The sequence below is a fragment of the Halictus rubicundus genome, chromosome 14, assembly GCF_050948215.1.
Source record: "Halictus rubicundus isolate RS-2024b chromosome 14, iyHalRubi1_principal, whole genome shotgun sequence".
Classification (NCBI taxonomy): domain Eukaryota; kingdom Metazoa; phylum Arthropoda; class Insecta; order Hymenoptera; family Halictidae; genus Halictus; species Halictus rubicundus.
In genome coordinates this window covers 7,863,717-7,882,678 of record NC_135162.1, presented here as the reverse complement: position 1 = coordinate 7,882,678, position 18,962 = coordinate 7,863,717, and the positions used below count along the sequence as shown (strand labels likewise).

General features: G+C 44.2%; 1 protein-coding gene across 5 annotated transcripts in view; it reads right to left on the bottom strand.

Moving 5' to 3' along the window:
* Positions 1–18,962, bottom strand: part of Sv (paired box protein shaven) — a 236,216-nt gene that overhangs the window by 41,635 nt on the left and 175,619 nt on the right. For all 5 annotated transcript variants that reach the window (XM_076800067.1, XM_076800068.1, XM_076800070.1 and 2 more), the window contains exon 4: positions 7,481–7,646. In XM_076800067.1, the coding sequence (XP_076656182.1) occupies positions 7,481–7,646 (166 nt within the window). The remainder of the gene's footprint in view (positions 1–7,480; positions 7,647–18,962) is intronic.

Sequence of the window (18,962 nt, the reverse complement as noted above, 5' to 3'; positions counted from 1 at the left end):
CTTTAACCCGTTCGTTCCCCCCCTTTCCCTTTGATTCCCGTTCGAACGATCCACGCACGATGGAAACGTAGATCTCCTTTCGATATCATGTTTGGGACCGAGCCGCCGGAAGCCGACGTGTCTGAGAACGATACGCGGGAATCGTATTTCCATTTGGTTGTATAACCACCGTCTCGACTCCAGTTGACATTCTCTTTCTAGAGGAAACGCGGTGTTGCACTAACCAATACGCGAAGGAACCACGCGATTAGGGCACCTAGAGATTTTGTGAATTTTGTACAATGATATTATTGCTGTGCGTTTATGTGCACGCGTGAGCGAACAGCAGGCACGAGGGAAATTAGTGTCGAGCGAGCGAAAGGGCGTTTGAAGGTCATAATCCGGCACTGGCCCATCCGGTACCGATTTACTTAAACATTGTAGGTGCACCCTTCTCTCACTGTCTTAGAGATTATAGTAATATTAACGATTAGACTGCGGGTCATTGTGCGAAATAAAAATCTACATTTAATATTGCAACTAGGGGGTAAATAAATGCAGGTCGAGCGAACGTGTGAAATTATTAATTATTTAGCACTAGAATTACTGGTGTGTACTGCTTTGTTGTAACGACAAGACTACATCTATTCAAACCTAGTACCATTTTTATTGTAACATGTTGTGCCTCGATGAAAAAGTTCGTTCAAAGAATTCGGATGACAATATTTTTATGATTTCAGTAATTGTGAAAGAAACAAATCAGGGACCAGTTATTTTCACTGGTTTTGACAATTTTTAGCGAGTCCACAAAAGTCATTTTCTGTTGTACACGCAGTTGTGTTCTTAACCCCTTGTCCTTGAATATGTGTGTTATTAATAGGTTGTGGATGTTTATGCAATTTTCAATGTTTGTCGGTAAATTTTAGGAAAGTGGAAACAAATGCAATCTAATTTTCAGTAGCGTCGCTCTTTATAGATCTGCAATAAATAAAAATCGTACTAAATTCTGTGAAATTTTATACTATAGCAGTTTTTGAACATTTCCCGAAGCCATAAATGCATAAAGATCTAAAGTCTAGTTATTAATTTCCTTTCAACCGAAATAAAATTCTATTTTATTGTAGTTGATGTATGAGCCGTTCATTGCACAAATCGATTAACTCCATAAAACAAAAAATAGAGACATGCGATGAATTAATGTACATTGTTTTTTAAAATTCCCTTTATACTATAAATTCAAATAAATATTGTAGAATGCCTAAATACAGATGTAGCTTTCATCTAACGGTATATAAAATTAATAGGAAAGAATAGCCAACAAATAATCATCGGTAATGGACATAAACTATCTTTTTTTTTTCTATGAAATTCTAGCCGACGAAGAATTTCTAATCGTCATAATCACAAAATAAATAGTATTGCGAGGGGTTAACGCAGTTTCCCCGTCGCAAACAGCTTCCCGAAACTGCACCAGTCGACGGCGTTGACCGAACGCGTTAAATTACGTTACCGGGCGCGAACAATGCACCGTTCGACAATAGTCGCATAACAGCCCGAACGGGGAAAAAAACAGTCGAACCTGCAGCCGAAAGCAGAAGGGTTTCCTTAAACAGGCCGTGTCACCCCGATCCCGGAATGATTACGATTATATCTGCCGTAAAACACCATATTCCCGGTCCACATGTCGATGCTCACCCGTTGATATTTCGCCCCCATTGTTCCGCCCCCGTGCTCCGCCATGAAATGGCCATTAAGCCCGCGCGATTTTTTAAATTGACCCGCCATCGTTCATACGCGGTGCATTAATTCCGATTTTAAACGGCCCCGGGCTAAAACAGAAATCGGCTCCCCGACGGCTGGACCAATCCGAATCGTGTTACCAATAATATGGTTCGTGTTTATCATTTTTATTGCGGGTTGCTGTGATTCCGATCGGGAATCACAGTAGATGGGGAATCCATAGAAAGAGAACTAATCGAAGAATTTGGAAAATTTCCGAACGTTATTTTAAGAATTTTTATTTTCAGTATTTATTTAAGAAATAAATTAATATTTCGTAAAGTGAGTACTGTGAAAGATATTTAACACGTTGAACGCCACGTCAGCCATACGTGGCTGACGGAATTATTTGTGCAGGTTTTAAAATGAATTTTTACGCTGATATATTCATTGTACTAAACTTAATTAGGATCTGTAACATGCAAGAAAGTTGGAGGATTACTCGGTATCGTACATTTAATTTTTTGCAATTTTTGCTTCATTAAATAACTTACTTTGATTTTATGGAATTTTTGGGGTTTCTAGTTTGGCGTTCAAAGTGTTAATAAAATTAATTTTTGCACCTTTTGTATTAGGAGTTATTAAAATTTAAATATAAAATTGGTTAATCTCGAATATAAATGAGCTAATTAAATAAAATTATAAAATCCGTATGCCGGAGGGTCATTCCTGACCCGTAGCGGCGCGGATAAAGGTGACCGTAAATATGTACAGTGGATTCTCGATATATGTCAACAACTCGAGTCTTGCCGGCGACATATATCGTTCAGGAGACACAACCGAGCTACATAAACTGTTTACACTCTTCGGTGTCTGAGGCCTCTCGAGGCAGTGGGGATAATTCCGCGACGATTATCATGGAGGCCTTGGCGACATATACAGAGAAATCACTGTACAATTTTATTCCGATATAAGACAAGGCTTGTTTCTTCGAAATAAGAAAATCACCTTTTCTTCTTCTTCATCCGAAATACGACGAAGGCTGGTCCGGAACCATCGCCTTATATCGAAAGAAAAGTGTAGTGAAATATCGGCGTGGGTCAGAAATGACCCACTGGAACTCGGAGTCCGAGGGTTAAAGTTATCAAAGGGCGGAAGAATCTTTTGTTTCTCTTCTAGTCTTTGATGACGCGGACGATTTTTATTTCGCATAAATATCCAGGGGCGTACGCACAAAGTCCAGCAGGGCACCATCGAACTGCCATAGATTATGTTGCGATTTTCGACAGACGGGATATCGTTAAAAAATTAACAAATTTTGTAAGCTGGTATGCAGTTTAAATTTCTACACGTTCGGGAGACTTTGAAGACGGAGGAATTGAGAACGAGGAGTCCAAACGCGCAGAGATCCCACATGGAACAAAGGCGAAGGAAGAGCTATTCTCCGGACGCTCCCCTAAACTTCTTTCCGAAAAGGCACTCTTCTCTGTGCCGTCCGTAGGGCCGAGGAAGGTTCCAGGTTCGAAGGGTCTTTCAGCGGCGTCTTTCACGAGTTTACGAACTCGCCGGAATCGTTCGCATCCGCCGCGTGCCGGAATCGTCGCGATTCCGCGAAGGAACGCGTACCGTCGCCGCGTGTCAGCGACGCGTGACTGCGTAAACCTCGCCGCGGCGTTAACAGCGTCTCGTCGTCGAGGTATCGCGCCGTTTTCGACACAGTTTCGCTTTTTCGGGTAGTAAACTTAACGGTTGTAAAGCTCCGATAGCGACAATGTACTCGCTTGCGACGGTCGCTCGATGATCGGAACAATCAGCGGCTCTCCGGCCACCGAACACGCGGCACCCTGTTCGAATAGACTCTAAACAATTTTGCTGCTCGCTCATTGGCTGGTTCGCAACATCCATTTGTCCGAGAATAAATAAATTTACCACTTTGTTGGACAAATGGGGTTCCGGGCTGGTTTTCAACTACATTTTTGTGAATTAACCTGGGGATAATTTATTGGATGGGGGATTTATTTTTTTTACCTGGGGACCTTTGTGCAAAATAAAAATTGTCAGAAACAGTCATGAGTAGACTGCGGATGTTTATGCAATTTTCAGGTTTTGTAGACAAATTTTGCGAAAGTTGAACCATGTAAAATCTTATTCTTAGTGGCAGTAGCCTTTGGAGATCTTGAATAAAATATCGTAAAAATTCTGTCGAATTTTATATTCTAGCATTTTTTTAATAATAATTTTTTTTTATATCTAATATTTATAACAGGAGCTGAAATTGTCACTCTTTCTGCAATAATAGGCTTGAAATAATATATTGATATTTTTAACGCTAAGCCTACCAAGCACTAATACTACAGTGATTTCTCTATATATGTCGCCAAGGCCTGGATGATAAATGTCGCGGAATTATCCTCACTACCGTGAGGTATACCCCATAATGGACCACGAAGCTCGAGTGGTCTCGGACGCCTACGACTGTAAACATAACACAGTTATGTCTTCTGCACGATATTTGTCGCTGGCAGGACCCGTGTTGATGACATATATCGAGAATTCACTGTATCTGGTAAATATTGCCTTATAGAAATGGAAACCCTAAATCGATTGAGATTGTCCGTAATTTTCGTTTTGTCCGTAATTAGTGTCAATCCTTTTACTGTCCTATGTGCCGTCTACTAATTTTTGTTCTAAAAGCATGAAATCGGGATTAGGTGAAGTTATTCACGCAAACGGTTCTGAATAGACTGTTAAAAAATCGATCATGGAACGACACTTTTTCCACTGCACTTCAATTGCGCGTAGCAATAAAAGCGCATGAGCACGGTTCAAATGGTCTGGTTGTAAATTCATTCGAAAATAAATGCGGCAATTAATAGAACTGTTAATTTCTGCCCATAACACATTGCTGTTAATATCCTGCCATCATAAATTGTCAGACCGTCGAATTACAGTAAACCCTTGGAGCTTCGCGTTCGATTAGAGCCTGTTCCTGAATTTCATTAGATTTCACTAAACATTTTCAAAACCCAAAATCCAAGTACACACGATCTACACGATATTTATCGTTCGAAACAATACTTCACCCCTGAACCGAAGGGATGAAAACAATTTATTTCGAAACAAGAAAATCGCCTCTTCTTGTTTATCCGAAATACGACGAAGGTCGGTCCCGAGCCGTCGTCTTATATCGAAAGAAATATCGGCGTGGGTCAGAAAAGACTCTGGCATAGGCCTAGAACTCTCGCAGGAGTCCGAAGGTGGAAGGGATGAAAACAAAACCTTTTCTCAACGCGCCAAGGTTTGTCCTAGAACGGTCTACAGTGAATTCTCGATATATGTCAACAACACGAGCCCTGCCAGCGTCTTGTATCGTACAGGAGACATACCTGAGCCTCAAGAACTTCTTGGCCCCTCACGGGCTATACCCCGCGGTAGTGGGGATAATTCCGCGACATTTATCATCGAGGCCTTGGCGACATATATCGAGAAATGACTGTATCTCAGCGTGCAGTTTAAAGGAACCTCGAATTGCAAAAGAGGCGAATCTGAATAACAATCCCACGAGTGGACGTCATCGTGGAAAATGATGCAACCCCCGTATTCGGAGAGCGGCAAAGTAGTAAATAATCCGTCGGGCTCTATTATGGATCGGGGCAGTTATCATCGAGGCCTTGGCGACATATATCGAGAGATGACTGTATCTCAGCGTGCAGTTTAAAGGAACCTCGAATTGCAAAAGAGTCGAATCCGAATAACAATCCCACGAGTGGACGTCATCGTGGAAAATGATGCAACCCCCGTATTCGGAGAGCGGCACAGTAGTAAATAATCCGTCGGGTTCTATTATGGATCGGGGCAGTTATCATCGAGGCCTTGGCGACATATATCGAGAGATGACTGTATCTCAGCGTGCAGTTTAAAGGAACCTCGAATTGCAAAAGAGTCGAATCCGAATAACAATCCCACGAGTGGACGTCATCGTGGAAAATAATGCAACCCCCGTATTCGGAGAGCGGCACAGTAGTAAATAATCCGTCGGGTTCTATTATGGATCGGGGCAGTTATCATCGAGGCCTTGGCGACATATATCGAGAAATGACTGTATTCCAGCGTGCAGTTTAAAGGAACCTCGAATTGCAAAAGAGGCGAATCTGAATAACAATCCCACGAGTGGACGTCATCGTGGAAAATGATGCAACCCCCGTATTCGGAGAGCGGCAAAGTAGTAAATAATCCGTCGGGTTCTATTATGGATCGGGGCAGTTCGTGGAAGTGTGCAGCGTATGACAATGATATTCGAGGGGCGCGGGACGTACGCGGGGGTACGTATGACATTCGGGCCATCAAAACGGCACGAGGCCACCCGTTATGTAACGCGGGGTGGAGGGCTGGAAAAAACATGGAAACCGCATATCGTCGCACCCGCTGGCACCCCCTGCCACGGGGAGGAAGAAGGGTGGTTCCTTCCTTCCGGCGTCGCAGTTTTCGTATATCCCGGGGTCCCGGTGCCGGGATATTCGTTTGCTTCGTTCGCCTCCGTGGTCCTAACAGCGTCTTTAATTAAATCACTCCCGGGGCCAGGAATAGTCTCCTTTTTTGTCCGCGCCGAGAGAGAGAGAGAGGGGGGGGGGGGAGCACTCCTCTCTTCCCTCTCTTTTTCTGTTTTTCCTCGTGCTCTTCTTTTCTTGCCACCCCGATTGCCTCGACCACTCTGCCGAGCGCGCGGAAATTACGGTGTTACGTTTGGCAAGGAGCTTGATCTTCCACTAAATCATTCGCGCTTCCGCGTCACGGATTTTCGTCTCGAATCGGTGATTTAGATGACCCCGAGGGTGAAACGTTTCTTCGGGGAAATTTAGGGGAGTTCGACCGCCGCTGAACTTGAGAATCTCCAACTTGCAACGGGCAATCGAGTTTCGAGGATTGTTTCGAACCGGTCACGGATCGTTTATTTCGGAATTGTTGGAATTATAAATTTCACCGGACATGACCCAACGAATTTTTTAATTCTAGATGGAATCGTAGGACCCCTGCGAGTTCTAGGCCTATGCCGGAGTCGTTTCTGACCCGATATTTCACTACGGCTTTCGATATAAGGCGATGGCTCGGGACCGGCTTTCGCCCTATTTCGGACGAAGAAGAAAAATCGGGGATAGCGATTTTCTTATTTCAGGAACAATGTCTTTTCAGAGACTTACTTATTTCTTATTTCAGAGATTTTTCGAGATAAAAAGCGTCGTCTTATATCGGAATAAAATTGTGCATATTGACAATAATAAGCTACGACAAATACAAAATTTTTCAAATCTGACACTTTCACTGTTTCGTGTTCCATCTACTAAACGCACAAAAATCGCCAATAATAAAAATTGCAAAATATCCGGATAAAACATTATCATTCCCATAAAGCAGCACATCTCAGTCATGTTTAGGGTGAAGGGTTTCCCAGAGAATGAAATCTAAATGTCCGTGACCGCTTAACGAAGATGCTTTCGCGTTCTGAAGTTACGGCAAGTGGAAGCTGGCGGTAGGATGATCTCTTCGATCCGGATCTATGTCTGGGATCGATCCCCGGGCCGACGGGGGCCGAGAGCGAATCAATCGCGGGAATCGTTGGAGCGCCAAACGATGGAAAAAGGTCCGAAAAAGAAAAAGGGAAAAGCCAGGCGAAGTCTGTTGCTGTCTGCTGCCTGCCGTCGGACGACGGAGACATCACCAGGGGCTGCGGTTGTAACGGATACGGTGGAGACCAGGATGGCGCCGGAACGGTGTCGGTACTCACCTCGACAGTATCTTGGATACACAGCCGTGAGATACCCTGAGTTGTCTGGAAATGTCGCACGGTCGGACGCCGCTGTGCGCTAGCTCGACGATCCTTTGCCTGACTACATCCGGTAGGGGCCTTCCGTTCACGAAGACGCCGCCGAGCTGGTTAACTCCACCGTGGCCTGGAAAATGGAAATCGATAGTGCATTAGCCGAGAGAGAGAGAACTGAGAGAGAGAGAGAGAGAGGGAGAGAGAAAACATTTCTGCAGGAAGAGGGCGAGAGACCCGAGCGACGATCTTCCGCCGTGAAATCGCGAAATCGTGATTCGGTCGCGTGGATCCCGACCCCCCTCGCTTCCACGCCACTTTCGCGAAACAACTTCGGACGATTAACTGTTTCGGCTCTTTCCCCGAATTTCTTGATACTTTCACTACCTTCCTCCCTCCCCTAATTCATAGAATCAACGCGAAGGCCTCGCATCAGTCGAATTTGGAATAGAAACGACGAAATACGGCGTTCTCTCGATATATGTCGCTGAGGCCTCGATTATAAACGTCGCGGAGTTAGCCCCAGTACCGCGGGGTATACCTCACTAAGTGCCACGAAGCTCAAAATGCCTCCGACGAAAAGGACTGTAAACATAACACGGGTATGTCTCCTACACGATATCTGACACTGGCAAGACCCGTGTTGACATATATCGAGAATTCACTGTATTGGGTTGGAATAAGATACGTAAGAAATAGCAAAAAGTAGTAGAGCAGAATGGAAAATATCTCATCGAATATGAGGAACTATCTCAATTTTAGCTTTGAGTTTTAATATAAAAAAAAAACTACGAACTTTGACAACGAGGTTTCTTTTCAAATTTTTGACTCAAAAAATTAAATGCACATTCAGGACTCAATGATGCATACTGCTAACTTGATATTTAAATAGTTAAATTATATTTTGACTTGACAGGTCTGACACCCGAGTGTCATTCAGTAAATATGGCGACATATATCCAATACCAGTCACTTTACGATTGTTATAGACTCCGAATTTGTATGCAAAATAAAAATTGTCGCACAATACGGGAGGTACACATTCATTTATTTTCTCAATCGTTGCAGTGAGTCCAAAAAACAGTATTTGAAAATTTTTGGAATATTTTATTAATTTTCGTCATCCTCAAATGTGCAGTCCAATTGAAGATGCATTTGCAGGAAATCATTCAATCAATTTCTATTTTCATATTTTATTATTCATTTATAAACAATAACTGCAGTCCAGTTTTTAATTCTAAACCCACGACAGACTCCATACCTCTCGTTTATCGACAATATTTTATAGTGTTTCCAGCATTCGTTAATTAGATTAGTGGACTGATGATAATGGAAGTGTGTTTCGCATCATTCAGTTTCACCCCATCATCGCCTAATTTTCTCGAGGAGTGTCTCGTTTATTTTGCGCGCGTTAAAGCCTAACTCGATCAGTTCGATCTAATATCGTAATGGAGGGTGTTCTGGACCACGACATATGTCCTCGTGTTCGTGCCAGTGCGTCGATGATTCGATGATCGACGTTGTTTCTAACACCCTGACAAAAGCCTGCGATTCATCCCCCGCTCGTCTGTGTTTCCTCTCAATCAACATCCTCCGCAACCATAATGCAGACGAGAGTGTCCGAGATGCTGGGAAAAGGAGGAATCGCTATAATAATTTTAGATTCGGCGTGGGTTAATTATGCGATCGAGTGTGACCGATTCGACGTCTTTTTTGTGTCTGACGTGTGCGCAGCTATTCTACTAGAGTCACTCAAACTGCGGGAACAATTAAAACAATTTTATCTTTAAAATTAAAATTATTGTTTTTTTATAACTGTCTTAGCGAACATTTCCGCCCCGGCACATTAAAATATTAAATGATTAGACTGCGGATCTTTACGCAAAATAAAATTGTTATAGCTCGCAAGAAGGGGAAGTTAAATAGAAATTTATTTCTCCTGTTAATAATTTCATTGTTATAAAAATACCGTGGCTATATTCTTACATTCTTCTAATACCTTCACTGTCTCGTGTGTGGCCTACCGATTGTTGTAAATGCATAAAATCCACGGGGTGTCCCAAAAATTCTACACTTCCCTGAAATGGGCGATACCTGAGGTGATTTGCACTAACTTTTTCCTTTGCGAAAATATTCTCCACGACTTCCTTAAGGAGTTATCAACGAAAAACACGGACCAATCAGGGCGCGGATGTATTGCTTCGACGGCAGGTCCCGCTGATCGTGGCGCTGCCATTGGCCGAGGCCGGCCGCTCTAGCTACGTCCTGATTGGTCCGTGTTTTTCGTTAATAACTCCTGAACGAGGCCGCGGAGGATATTTTCGCAAAGGAAAAAGTTTCTTCGAATCACCTCAGGAATTACCCCGTTCAAGGAAACTCATTTTTGGGACACAATGTAGATTGCATGGTGCATGAATTTTCATGCTTTTTGATAGTACTTCTGCCACTTGTAATCCAGAAATTAAGAAGACAATGCTGATGGATAAATTTTATATAAATTTGAAAGGGTGGAAAATTATTCCAGGAGAGTACTTTTGAGGTTCCCGGGAAGAAACGGCAAGAGACGCGTGTGGCGATTAGGCGAACAGCGATCGAGGAAGATTATAGTGGACTATAGTTGGCTATAGTAATAAGGTTCGTTGACGCAGCGGTGGGTAGAGGAACGGGCACGACGATTCGTAGCACTAGTAGCTCCGAATTCGGCCCGGGGGTGGTCCTGGATTCAGGGCTCTCGTATAGTTGTGGTCAGGCAGGCGTGACGGCGTGTGTGCGAGCAGGCTAGTCATGGTGCTTTTGCCGGTGGCAGAGCCACCATGATTCCCAACCGAGTATCCCCCTGACTACCGGCCGCGCCGCGGGGATGCGACCATAAACGCGAGACCGAATTGATTTGCGACCGGAAAGCGAGTATCGTTTCTAGTAATGATCGCGGATCCCTCATTGTCTTGCCGACGCGACGGACCAACCGAGAGATCGCAATGCGATACGTCGACGGCGCAAAAAAAAAACAGACATTGACAATGAAACTTCTGATCCGAATGGCCGGATCATCGCGGTAATTAGCAGCGATTGTTTCGATCGGATCTTCGTGGGAATGTACCATTGAACTCGCCCGAAACGATTTTTGAAATGATCCACATTTCAGTGCCACGGTTTTCAAAAATGCAAGACGGAATTAATCATATTCGCAAACAAATTTTTGTCGTTCAATAAATTAATTTTATAGAACTCATTGTTCGGAAAATTCGGTCAGCGAAATGCTAAAAGGGTGACAGGGTTTCCAGCCGTTTTTCGATTTTTATGTCGTTCAATAAATTAATTTTATAGAATTAATTGTTTAGAAAATTCGATCAGCGAAGTGCTAAAAGGGTGACAGGGTTTCCAATCGTTTTTCGATTTTTATGTCGTTCAATAAATTAATTTTATAGAATTAATTGTTTAGAAAATTCGATCAGCGAAGTGCTAAAAGGGTGACAGGGTTTCCAGTCATTTTTCAATTTTTCGATTTTTATGTCGCTTAGAATCCTTGATTTTATAGAAATCTGAGACAAATTTTGAATTTTAAATTGACAATATTAACACTAGATTTACGGGACCCGTCAAAATGTCGGGTTCTACATTCTTTAATTTACAATTATTTTAAAAATGGATTTACAGGAAATTTATTTAACACATTTATTCCTTGGAACAAATATCATGGTAGAAGCTGCTAAAAATCTGCATCAACATATTCTTGATATATTTATAAAATAATCCAAACTGGCCACTTTTAGTGCCCCGTAAACCTAGTGTTGATTAAAAATAATTAAAAATATGATATTAAAAATGATTTAAATATCATCAAACGGGAGTAGCATTTTCATTTGACTGTTCCTCGACCGAAAATCTTTTCCATAATTTCGGAGGTTTCATAGTGACCGAGTACGTTTCGCTTCGGAATCACTATTCTTTCCCACGACAGATTTATTTACTCGCCGATTGGATATGCGCGTATCGATCGACGGATCGTTTCCGGATCGAACTGTTTATCGGCGATTCGATTCGGTTTCACGACAGAGAAAGCCTTACGACTCTTTCCTAATTCGTCGCGATTTCAACGACAGCGAGAAAAACAATGCGAAACAAGGTGACCTGGCTAGGCGATCTGGCATGAACTCATTTCCGGGATGCCACGGTTTTCATTTACGATATCCGTTAATGCGTTCGCTGCCGAATAGCGGGCATAAAAACCCCGTGGAATCGAACCGATTCGTTTAACGAAACAAAAATTCGACACGGGGATTGACGACCGGGCTGGGAACTTTTATGCGAATTAACTGCGCGAAGTGATCTCTGACGAATCAGAACAAGCATTAACTTCTTTTGTCCATTGGTGGACCCTAAAATCCATTTTTATCGACGTTTGCTTGCGTTTCACTAATTTATACATGTCTCTTCCAATTCTTTCGCGTTTCATACGAATTTCTCTGCTTACTATCCTGACGCAGCTACATCCAATTTTTTAAGTTACTACAATTTAATTTTTAACATTCCGATCTTAATCACAAGTTATATGCAAGTCGCAAAGAAGATGGCCGCGGAGCCTTTAACACCTTGTCAGCGGATCTTCATGGAAAATAAAAATATTCTGCATCGATTATTAAAAATAGTTGGCAAATAAAAAGTTCTTTCTCTCCCTGATAATTTAAATATGTTGTTTTGTCCTAAATGCACAAAATCCGCAATCTAATAAAGACCATGAAATGAAGGAATGGGTGAATTTGTACGGAGAGTTCGCGATGTATTGGTACGGATAGTTCGCGGTCGAAGACAATCGACTCGCAGCAATTAGAAATCGTCGATTTGTTAATCGCGCGGGCGCGTCATTCGAGCGAAACGCCACGGCGAATTCGTTCGACGGCGTTCCAGTTTCCGCCGGAAGGGAAACTCCCACCCCGAAGAAGACACGGTGTTTCTGTTACGAGAAAGAAGTTTACCGTTCGCACAGGATCGCGGGCGAGCATCACCAGCCAAGAACTTTGATATAGATTCCCCCGTGCAGTCACTCGATATTTCTCCACCAGCTTTGTTTCTGTATTGCATTACGATCCGGGCGTTACGTATTGCTCCGGCACACGACGGGCTTTATTACTCCGGCAGTTTGAAAAATCGACGAACAATTCGACCCTGTTCTACTTGTTTCCGGGAATTTGTTGATACCAAATCCCGTTCGTTGCGACACCGACACGCCGAACCAGTAGAATATTTGGAGAGAAGAGGGTTAATGTTGCGTGATTTTCTGTTGGATTCGCTAATTATTTACGAACAACTAAAACACCTTCTGCAAAATAATCTCAGATGAATCTTCAATCTGGTGGACGAAAGATATGAATTGTAAAATTACAATTGATTAACTGTGAGTGACGCGAGTTAATTGGTACACGTAATATAATGGGATTTGGTACAGTGTGTGCAGCAAGACTTGAAAATTGACATAGGCACAAAAATTGACATGTTGGTGTAGTACAGTATATGCAACTTGGTATAGTATGTGCAGCAAGACTTGAAAATTGACATTGGCACAAAAATTGGTATGTTGGTGTAGTATAGTATATGCAACTTGGTATAGTATGTGTAGCAAGAGTTGAAAATTGACATAGGCACAAAAATTGACATGTTGGTATAGTATAGTGTATGCAACTTGGTATAGTATGTGCAGCAAGAGTTGAAAATTTACATAGGCACAAAAATTGACATGTTGGTATAGTACAGTATATGCAACTTGGTATAGTATGTGCAGCAAGACTTGAAAATTGACATAGGCACAAAAATTGACATGTTGGTGTAGTACAGTATATGCAACTTGGTATAGTATGTGTAGCAAGACTTGAAAATTGACATTGGCACAAAAATTGGTATGTTGTTGTAGTATAGTATATGCAACTTGGTATAGTATGTGTAGCAAGAGTTGAAAATTGACATAGGCACAAAAATTGACATGTTGGTATAGTATAGTGTATGCAACTTGGTATAGTATGTGCAGCAAGAGTTGAAAATTTACATAGGCACAAAAATTGACATGTTGGTATAGTACAGTATATGCAACTTGGTATAGTATGTGCAGCAAGACTTGAAAATTGACATAAGCACAAAAATTGACATGTTGATATAGTACAGTATATGCAACTTGGTACAGTATGTGCAGCAAGAGTTGAAAATTGACATAGGCACAAAAATTGACATGTTGATATAGTACAGTATATGCAACTTGGTATAGTATCTGCAGCAAGACTTGAAAATTGACACAGACACAAAAATTGACATGTTGATATAGTGCAGTATATGCAACTTGGTATAGTATGTGCAGCAAGACTTGAAAATTGACATAGGCACAAAAATTGACATGTTGGTACAGTAAAATATATGCAACTTGGTATAGTATGTTCAACAAGACTTAAAAATTAATTTAAGCACAAAAATTGCCATGTTGGTACAGTACAGTATATGCAACTTGGTATAGTATGTTCAATAAGACTTGAAATTGACGTAGACGTAAAAATTGGCTAGTTGCGGCGATTTTTAGCAATTAAACGTCCCCAAAATCAGGCTACCATCGGAAACGCAGACCCTCCGTCATAAATCGCAACAGTGTCCATTTAAAACGTTCGAGCGGGGAGCGCAGCGTTCAATTGCGCCAATTTCGCCGGTAATTTCGTGCATTCTGGGAAAGGGATTGACGTGCCCGGTTGCAAAACGATTCAACTACGTTGCACCCGGTGACCGCGCCATTCTTGTTAATGTATCATAATTATTATCGTCCCATTAGTCCGAGCGGGACCGCGTCGGTGCCAGGTAAACGAGCGTGCGGGACGCGTGGCGGTTTCGATCGTTGCTACTCTAATACGTCAGATCCGCCTAATTAATACAGTCAGCTCGCGTAATTAGACGGAGAGCCGGTGTCCAGGAAGCCCGGACCTTTCGCTGCCGCAGATTCTTTCTAATTTTACAGGTTTCCGCTTCGAGACCGAACGCGATCGCCGCGCGCGGATAATCGGATTAGGTTTGCCGCAAATTTCACGCTCCAAGATTATTTTCATACACGTTTCCTCCCTCTACCCCCTCCACCGGAGGATCGGGACCGCCGGAAATTTCACCGAGAAACCGGTCGGCGGTTTTTACTCGGGGGGGAGAAAAAGAAAGTGGAAGAAAACGAAAGTGCGGAGGATTGCGTCTGTTTTTCAGCGGAAAATTTCCGTCGAGTTTCACTGCGAATTTAGGGAACCGACGGAGGGAAAGAGAGACTGATAGAGAGAGAGACAGAGGCCTGCCACCGTTGCGGTTTCGGTTTTTCCTCGAGTCACGGTACCGCTACCGGATCGAACTGCGAATGAAGGTCGTTCGCGTTTCTTGCCCGTGGCGGACTAGTTTGTCGGACAATGCAGATTTGTCTCCGGACGATCGACTTTCCTATCTATTCAACGCTCCGGTTGATCGGCAGAAAAGTGTGAGAGAAATCGATCTTCACGGCACCGAGAGAGCCCGGCTCTCACGATCCGAAGGGGGGAAATGAGCGAATTGTTTCGCTTCTCGTTCTTCATCAGCCAGTCGAGTCGCCGCTCGAAAACCCATTATCCGACTGCTCGGCGTACACCGAGGCTGTAAGAACTCTTGCCGATCGAAAAAAATGCGAGCCCGTCAACCAGTTGCAGAATGTACGCCGCGAATCAACCCTTTCGACACGGTACCATCGTTTTGAATCGTACCAATTGCACCAAGAGAGGGAGAGAGAGAGAGAGAGAGAGATAATTATGACTTCTCAAACGTATGTATGTATCTACGGGGAGAGTCGTTTCAATGTCTTTCACATTGTTTATCGATAGCCACGGAAATCGTGTTGTTGTTGTCTTCAGCAATTCTTCTTGTACTAACTTTGTTCAAGTCGGGAAGAAGGGGAGTGAAGACACTCATTTTTGCTTCAATTTTCTGTTCAATTGTTACGTTCGAAGGACAGAAGATGACTATGTGCGAGGATTGGACAGTGAGGAGTTAAGTGTTTGCACTCGAAGCTGCTTCGCAGCACTCGAAGCTGCTTTGAAGCACACGAAGCACTCGAAGCTGCTTTGAACCACTCGAAGCATTCGAGGCACTCATAGCTGCTTTAAAGCACTCGAAGCACTCATAGCTGCTTTAAAGCACTCGAAGCACTCTTAGCTGTTTTGAAGCACTCACTCCTTACTGCTTCAAAGCACTCGAAGCACTCACTCCTTGCTGCTTTGAAGCACTCGAAGCTGCTTTGAAGTGCTCCAAGGTGCTTTGAAGCATTCGATTCTGTTTCAAAACATTCGATTCCGTTTCAAAACATTCGATTCTGTTTCGAAGCACTCGAAGCTACTTTGAAGCACTCGATTCTGCTTGGAAGCACTCGATTCTGCTTTGAAGCACTCGATTCTGCTTGGAAGCACTCGATTTTGCTTCGAGGCACTCGATTCTGCTTGGAAGCACTCGATTTTGCTTCGAAGCACTCGAAACTGCTTTGAAGCACTCGATTCTGCTTGGAAGCACTCGATTCTGCTTGGAAGCACTCGAAGCTGCTTGGAAGCACTCGATTTTGCTTTGAAACATCCGATTCTGTTTTGAAACACTCGATTCTGCTTCGAAGTACTCGAAACTGCTCTGAAGCACTCGGAGCTGCTTTGATGCACTCGGTAATTTTATCTGATTTAGAGTATTCTATTTTATTTAGAGTATTTAGAGTATTTTATTTGATTTAAAGAATTATACTTCGACGAATTTATTAACCCTTTGCGGACGGAAATTATGATTGTACTGCTGATGTTCGCGCTGAATTAATTGCAGGGTACAGAGGCTGCACAGACATTTGTTTCTTTTCTCAATAATTGTAATGAGTCGGAAGCAAAACAACAGTCCCGTAGGTATTCGTACTATTTTGTATGTTATCTACTAATGTTTGTCATAAATGTCTAGTTATCATATTTCTCAATGGATCGAATTTTCCCTGTGAAACCGAATTACGTCATGAAAAGCAGGGGATAATAATTAAATGGGGGAGTGTTTAGTAAAAATTTCTTTAGAAACGATTCGTAGTCAAACATAATCAGCAGACGTGTGTCGGCAAAGGGTTAACAATTGTTTTGAATCGTAGTGTGGTCATTTTTAGCCCATCCCTCGGAATGAACAGCGCAAAGGATTGACTAACAAGAGACGTAAATTCGAGATCATTGTTTCCGGAAGGGGCGGCAAGATTCTTCGGAAATTCGAGGAGCTAATTTAACGAATATCGGCGATTCTACTGGGCGGTTCTTTAGAAGAAGGGTTGAAGGGCTTACAGGTGTAATATTCCATCATATTCTGATTGTATCGGTAGGCAGTGCTGAGGTCCATCGCTGATCCTAGCCGACGGCCGTCGGCTGTGCGAATCCAGGTGGTTCCTCCCGCCGCACAGATTTATATGTATATATATATATATATATTTATGTATATAATATTTTCTTAGTATCCAAGAGAGACGGTCCGCCCTATTGACCGCCGATGAAGACCTCTTGCACGCTTCCAGAAAGTGGTTCTCGTCTCTTTTTAACGCGGTCGGCCGACGTCTATGGCGACGCGGTACAATGACTGTCATCAGGAACGTCTTTGTGCCGGACGACGGGTGGCTTCGAGCACCCGGTCGTCGACCGTCTCTTCATCTTCGTGAATTGGGAGAACCGAATCCGCGGGAACTATCTATGGGACAGCTAGAATCCTCGGCCCTCTCTCACGGCGCACATCACACTCGACTCTCACGACTCACTTTCGCACGTTATCCACCGTAATCGAATCGTGACGCGGGAATGGTCCACGGGATTCCTCATGCTTCCTCCAGGAATTTCACGACTCCCCAACGAGAAACAGCTCCCAAAGAGAAAGCAAAAGAAAAGAACTCGGTTCGCGGGGGTCGGTTTCAACCGAAATTAATTGTCACTGTTTTAACTGTCAGCGTTTCCAGAATTCTCCCGGCCCTAAATTTGGAGGAGATTCCGGGCCACCAGTTTCGATAAACAAAAACTATCGTCGCTGTCCACTGTTCCCGGAATTCTTCGCACCGTGGTCCCGAGTTCGACAATGTCCGAACGCGAACGAGACGGACCGGATGGAACTCGTTAATTGTCACTGTTCACCGTTCCCCGAATTCCTCGTGGCCAACGGATTCGTCGGTTTCTGGGGGATCAGTTTCGAGGGTAGTCACCCGTTCACTGTGCACACTTCACCGTATCCAAGAGGCGCGCGATCGTGCCGTCACTGAACAACTCCCTTTTAAATGCACACGCGAACGATCGCCCGTAATTGACACCGATTACGCTCGTGATTCCCGGTGCGAAAGAATGTGTTCGAGGACGAACGAACGGTGCTGCGACCGGGGGGGGGTAGAGGGACACAATCGGTGTGCGTTCGTCAGCGATGCAGGGTAAAAAGGTGGTAGTCGGTCACGTCGAACTCTCGTTATCGTTATCAGCGGCGGTGACACGGTGGCTGGACCCCAAAAAGCGGCACGGCCGGTGCGGGTAACAACGACGTGGAAGCACGAACGAGGCTTCTGACGGCGGGCACACGTGACTTCGCGAAGCTTTTCGACCCCCGCCTCGTTCGGCGAGCTTTCATCCCCACGCGGTGCCCGGACGGCTCCGCCCTTTTCATCCCTCGGCGGTCGCCTAACCGGGCCGAGTCTGCCCGGCGATTGGTCGGGTCGCGGGTCACGTGAGCCCGTAGTGGGGCGGCCACTGCGACGCGGGGTTTCTACGGAAACGGCGACAGCGTCGCGCGGGATAACGTCGTTATTGGCATCGGGGTTTTGGAGGGACCGAGACGCCGCGCCGGCACGCCGGAGAGAAAGAGGCGGAATCCGGGGATGGAAGAGGCAAAGGTTGCGAAATAAACGTTCGCCGGCTGGTCTACCGCCAACAGTCCCACGCGAAATCACGCGGCGCACACCCCCGTGAGCACTGCTTATTCATGAGCCTGTCCCTGTCCCCAGCACACCGGAGACTCTCTACCTTGCTCCTTGGATACGATGTCTCGCCTTATCGATTTTATTTATTTAAGAGTCCCCCTTTGTCGCGAGACCTCGCTCCCCCTCCACCCGCTTCTTCCGTCACTCGCGAACCCGATCTTCCTCCTCGATCATCCGCGAGATCCTCGGCCACTTGCAGCTCACGCGTCACTTATCTTCCCCGGTACATTTTTTTCCGGGACTGAAACTACCACAGATTTCGAGATCGAAGCTTCCCCTTTGCGACGAGGTCTAGGAAATTGATCTGCGATTTTTTGGAGGCGTTTTACGGAGCTTCGAATGAGAGGTGTGCGAAAATACAGACTTTACTCGATGTATGTCACAAATTCCCGGGAACCATTCGCGTGGCCGGCTTCTTCCGTCACTCGCGATCCCGATCTTCCTCCTCGATCATCCACGAGA